This window comes from Limulus polyphemus, unplaced genomic scaffold (assembly GCF_000517525.1).
Source record: "Limulus polyphemus unplaced genomic scaffold, Limulus_polyphemus-2.1.2 Scaffold873, whole genome shotgun sequence".
Taxonomy (NCBI): domain Eukaryota; kingdom Metazoa; phylum Arthropoda; class Merostomata; order Xiphosura; family Limulidae; genus Limulus; species Limulus polyphemus.
In genome coordinates, this window is record NW_013666483.1 from 359506 (window position 1) to 365811 (window position 6306).

At 27.5% G+C, this 6306-nt stretch overlaps 1 protein-coding gene across 1 annotated transcript in view; it reads left to right on the forward strand.

The window, feature by feature from the left end:
• Window positions 1–6306, forward strand: part of LOC106460978 (poly(A)-specific ribonuclease PARN-like) — a 43890-nt gene that overhangs the window by 25571 nt on the left and 12013 nt on the right. Inside the window, exons 10-14 of the mRNA XM_022387765.1 lie at window positions 1200–1275; window positions 1584–1694; window positions 2608–2677; window positions 3806–3861; window positions 4419–4505. Coding sequence (XP_022243473.1) covers window positions 1200–1275; window positions 1584–1694; window positions 2608–2677; window positions 3806–3861; window positions 4419–4505 — 400 coding nt within the window. The remainder of the gene's footprint in view (window positions 1–1199; window positions 1276–1583; window positions 1695–2607; window positions 2678–3805; window positions 3862–4418; window positions 4506–6306) is intronic.

Genomic DNA, 6306 nt, shown 5'->3' on the forward strand with positions numbered 1-6306 from the left:
TTTCCACACACATTTTGAGAGTTAATTTATGAAATTTTCTATTTGTTTGGTTTAGAAAAAAGGACTTAATGAAAAGATTATGCAACAGAGATTTTTTTATTCTTTTTTATTTTTATAAGGAATTTGTTAACTGATGAAATAATTTCTTGCGTTTGTTTTAGTTTTGTTAATATACATTAAATTTCTATTAAAATGAATAAAAGAGTAATTAAAGTTATAATTCCGAGCTTATAAATTGAAACTTTTATAAAGAATTAATACCTTTTCAAACATGATTAATTTACATATGTCTTTAGGAAATTCTTTGTAAATTAACTTCTGATTTAGTTTCTTGATTTACATTTTTTGCAGTAGTATCTTTTAAAATCAATTTTGTAATAATAAATTATACAGTATGAAATTGAAGAAACATGTTTAAAATTCTTAAGTAGGTTTTCTATATAACACCTTTCAATTTCCTATTGATGCTAATGACTGTGAACTGTTGTGTTAGGTTACATTGGGTTCTGCTGAGGTGTATATAATAGAATCTATAGGTTGCTCAGTACAAGATAATGACACTTTTCATTGATGCTGAGAGTTGACTGAGATAATTACCTAACAAAATCAGGCGTTTTTTTCTACCATGATTTATAATTTTTTTGAAAGATGAACCAAATTTATTTGTTTTTACACTTTTGAAATGCTTAACTTCATATTTATAGCTCAAGCCAAACTTTGCTAGATGTGATTTTGGTAACATAATTGCATGAGTAGTATTTGTTGATCCTTGTGTACTTTACGATGATTGTAGAGTTTCATTAAAATTATTCTTGAAATTTTGTGATTTTGATATTGAATACAGTTTTCTTTTATGAACATGGATCTTGCTGTATGATCGGTATTATATTATTTTGTTTATTTCACAAATGCTATGTGTGTGTAAAATTATATTCATTTAAAATTTTTCTGGTAGCTGTCAGCATGTGCACCCAACTTTGGAAAGAAGGACTGGGTAGGGAACAAAAAGATACAAGTTTTGCTAAAACAAATATTCCAAGTGGGGTGGCTCGTGCCCGTACTACCCTAGTTAGATGCTTATGGTTGTCAGTTATTGGGGATTTAAACTTTCAAGAATTATTTATTCTTCTCTATTATTACGTGTGTATTATTACATTGTTTCATGGAATATTGATTATTTTCTAACATTACATTTTTAGGATTACATTATTTCAACAAGCCTGAATGATTTGTTAGAACAGACAAGAAGGAAACCTTTTAGTGTCCCAACAGTTGGTAAGAATGTGTTTTCTATTCATGGTTACATACATTAGTAGAATTTTTGTTTTTTTACTGTTTAAAATGGTAACAAAACAACACACTTCAAATGAAATGGTAACAAAACAAAAAATGTCATTTTTTGAGTGTCACAGTTCTAGTCATTTTATAGTTACAGGGTTTATCACATAGAATATTAATTTTGATATTTTGTGATGTAATAGTATGTTCATTTAGTGATGGGAGTTACTCCTCTTTGAAGACTTAATCCCACATTATTCAAAGTCAACTTGATTTAATAGTATTTTACTTTTTTGATTTTCTAGAGCCAGCTGGCGATATCTGTGCGTATACCACTATAAATGAAAAACAGCATGAAGCTGGATATGATGCCTTTATTACTGGGCTGTGTTTTATTACCCTTGCTAATCATCTAGGTGGGTTTATTTTATCTTGAACTTGTTTCTCATTATGTTTCTGAGAACCTTAACATTTAATCTATGCCAGTAAATTTATTTTATACTCATATATGGTATGGTCATTCTTGACTTAATCTACTGTTGCTTTTAAGTCAAACAAAAATACTCTTTTTTTTTTTATTGAAGAACAAACAACAATGAACACATTAAAACGATATTTTTATTATGAAATTTATAACTTAAATAATTTGAATTTAAACGTGTTTTAAAGTTTTAATTAATTTTATCCATTTCTCCCTTCATAAAATGTTGTTGTTGTTCTAAAGAAATGGAATAAATGTTTTGTGTACATCTTGAAAAGTGTCTTAATCTGTTTGTAGAATTGATATTATCATACTTTCACTAAACAGTATCATTGATGATTAAGTAAAACTACATCAAGGATACTCAAATAATTTTATTGATTATGATTTGACTACTTTAATGTGTGTACTCAACAAATGAGTGAATCATACTTATATTAAATATTATTATTCGTGATTAAGTTTTTAAAAAATGTATATACTTAAGTAAAAATAAATCAAAAATATATTAACAATTACTTGTAATTAGAGTACTTTATTTTTTCTGAGATCCATAAAAAAATAGTGTATCAGAGGAGTGATTAAGTTTTTAAAAAATGTATATACTTAAGTAAAAATAAATCAAAAATATATTAACAATTACCTGTAATTAGAGTACTTTATTTTTTCTGAGATCCATAAAAAAATGTGTATCAGAGGAGTATAATTCTAGAGTAATTATGTATATAAAAAAATAATTATGATGTAATTTACTGAACGAACCTTTTGAATATGCTAATGTAAACCAAAATTTGTTCTGAAGGAAAACAAAATGTGTAATTAATTATGTTCTCTTGTAATTGTTTCAGGCTCATTTCAGGATCCTCCAGAATATCCGGTTCTTCCAGGATCTCAACTTTTAAAGCCATATATTAACAAGTAGGTGTGAATTATTATTTTAATTTCATTTTCTTATAATGGAAGTGTTAGATATAATGACTGTTTCAGTTTAAGTTTGTGAGTGTTATGATTTAGATAATTTATATTGTGCAAGTGTTAAATTTAGTTATTCTTAGAAGTAATAGTTTATTGCAAGCTTGTTTGTGTAACTGTATATGAATCATACGTTGTGTAGTTCAATTGTTGTGAACTGGTGATTGTTGTATTGTTGCATCATGTTACTAGAACCTTTTAAAGTTTTTCTCATTATTTTAATTGAGTATTATTGCATCATAATATCTTGCAGGTTTGGAATGTTCTAGGCCTCTGTTAGGGAATAAATATGCATTGAAACTTTAGTTAGATAGAGTTAGATCTAGACTGAGTGATTGTGAGTTTAGCCATAAAGGGCATACAGTGATGATTTCTTAAAGTAAAATTGTCACTGATGATATTGTAATAACAGAGTAGAGAAGAATAATTTGTCTTGTTAATTGTGTTCTAAAGTAATTGAACCAGCCTATGATGTGGACTTTGACAAAAAAAGAGACAATTATTTAAAGCTATGGATACAACTATGGTAACCAACAGTGTAGTGGACATTTGTATATACTTTTCACTTGTTTTAATATATTATTTCAAAATAAGTGGACTATGTGCTGCTTGTTTATTGTTGAAATGTATCACCAACAAATCACAGACACCTGCTCTAAAGATTCCAGCCCTGTAAAAACCTGACAGGAAGAATTGGCTGAGTGATCCAAATAACTTACTCTGGCAATATTTTAATTACTTTTGTTAAGTAAAGATGAGGTACTTTTTATAATCTGTTTGATGTATTATTTAACATGAAATAGTTCCATATTGTTTGAAGACTTATTTGTGAAAATTAGTGAACTTGATAATTCTGAAACAAAAAGTACTTCTTTTTTTGTATAGTAGTAAGTTGAAAAAAAAAAATATATTGAACATTTTCATTTATATCAAAGTAACAAATTAATTTTGTGTATGCAAGTTTTTATGTAACACTCTTATGATGTGTGGATTTTAACAGTTCCTGTATTATGAAATGTCAGTTTAATAGTTACATCTGTGTCTATAATTAAACAGGCTATTTCAATTTTTTAGATTGTTTTTAGGGAAGAGCCATGATGTACACTTCATTAACCTGAGTGGTATTGATGGTAAGGGATTAATATAAAAGTGTCTTTTGTAAATATTTCAAACTACATTTTAGTCTTGTTTAAGAACATTCTTGTCATTTTTTGTTTATTGTTTGTTAGAAAGAAATGAGAAACTATTCTTTACAACTTTTGTTACTTAAACTTGTCAGTTTTTTCTTTTTAATTAATTTCTTAATTAACATAAACATTTCTTCAAATTGTAGGTAAAGTATTAGAATAATAATTTAAGTAAACAATGAAATTAAAGATTTTCTAATTGGATGGGTTAACAAACAGTGAAAGTCAAGAGGGACAAAAAGATATATATCTCACTCTTGGTCCTATTTTTTAGTTTGTAAAATATTACACAAATAATTTACTGAGTTAAAGATTTGACCTTAGAAGTTCCATATTTGGAATTTTTGTGCTTAATAAAAACATTTTGGAGATTTAGCTGGTTTACATGCAGAAACTAATTTGGGTGGATGGGTTGAAGTAATGGCAATGCAAGGGCTATGTTAATTTTTCTTGTATTTTTTTACTTTGATTTAAAACAGCAAAAATTATTGTTTTTATAGCCGAACCTAAACGAGACCATGTTTTTCATGTAACATTTCCAAAATCTTGGAAGACATCAGACCTAATTCAGTTGTTTTCTGAATATGGTAAGTCTTTACCGAAATGGCATTTGTACTTTTCAAGTGGATCGAGCTGCATATCAGAAATCTTAAATACTGAAAAAAGTTAATTAGATATAATAAATTTTACATCACAGAAAAAAAAGTATTAGAAATAGTTTACTTGGACACAGAAGAGCAACTAATGTTCCATTCCAAAAGAGATTATTTCCTGATGGTTGTAAAATAGCATAGTACATGTTTAATCTTTGAATCGCCTTCTTTTATGATCGTTTTTTTGTTTTGGTAAGGTTTATTTTTCACAGAATCTGAACCCATTATTGCCAAATAAGTAGAGGGAAAAGCAAACACTGTTACTAACTGTTGTACAAAAATAATTCATATTATATTGAGTTAAAATAAGGAGGATCAAACCTCTGTTGTGTTACTATTATTCCTCAAGTATATTTTTCGAAAATGAAAACGAAAGAAAAGATTTCTTATAGTTATTGTTACATTATAATTTATCTGTGTAGATTTGTTTTGCTGTCAGTAACAGAATTAAATTGAATAAACATCATATTAAATAATGAGTGATTTTGGGAATTATTTAATTAATTAGTGAAAGGAGCATAAGCACTTGTAGATACTAGCTAGAAAAATAGATAAGTGTGAATTACATCTGTGTAATGAGAAAGAGCAGTGTTCTTCTGATAAATCACCTACAACAATGCCCAAGAAGGAAAGTAATAAAACTGTTTGAAGTATGCAGTCCAGAAAAACGAGTTCACATAGAAAATCAGCCAAAGCAAAGCTTACATAGGAAATTGGTAAGTGGATGGTTCTTCTGCAAAATGAAAAGGATGCGGGGTTTCTTAGAAAGAAACTAGATTAGGCTTAATGAAGGACTTTGCGAGAACAAGTTTCACCTGGGCAATGTGAAAACACGGAGTTCACATGGAAATCCAATTGGAATAGAATTTATTCAGGAAATATTTAATAAAATAAATAAAAATATTGAAATGGGAATTGATCATCGAAATATAAGAAAATCTTAATTTCTCTTAGCTCTAGTTACATAATTATTTTAAAATTACTGAATTATATGCCAATATTTTTTTCTTGTAGAAATTAATAGAATTATTCAAGTTTTAAATTTATCCCCCGTTAGGGCCCAGTGTATTACATAATGATAACAATAATAGGAGTTTCTGTGAAGCCTACTGAATGGTTGAACAACAGTTTTGAGAAAGAGGCTATTCTTTTAAAACTTTCATATATCTGGATGGATCCTCTACTTTTAATGAATTTTCTAGATTTACGAAATGTATAACTTTGTGAGATAGTGATTTTTAATAATAGATACGACTTTCCAAACAAATAGGATTATTGTATTGTTGTTAAGAATTTACTTACACTTCTTTATAAATGATAATTCTATGAACTTATGATAACTGGTTGTACTTATTTTAATTTGTGTTTAGAAAAAAAAAACAATTTTCATTGCATTTAAATAAAAGAACAACAGTTTCTGATATTAGTCTTTGTTTTCTTTTTAGAAAGTTACCTTCTTTGATGCACTTTTAAAATCACAATTGCATCAGTTTATAGTACATGATAACAGTTTAGCAAATTTGTAAATTTTTATCAACAAGGAACTGGATTTTTTCTTTTTGATATGCTTGCTTTAACTCTTTTTCAGCATGAGCTCGGTCCCTGGGACTGACCTCATAACCATTTTGTGCTTCTTATAATTTTCATGCTATAACTTTTACATTAGTTAGCGAATGTTAATGGAATTTGGTACATTATCAGTAAACATTACAATGCTTTCATATGCAAAATATCA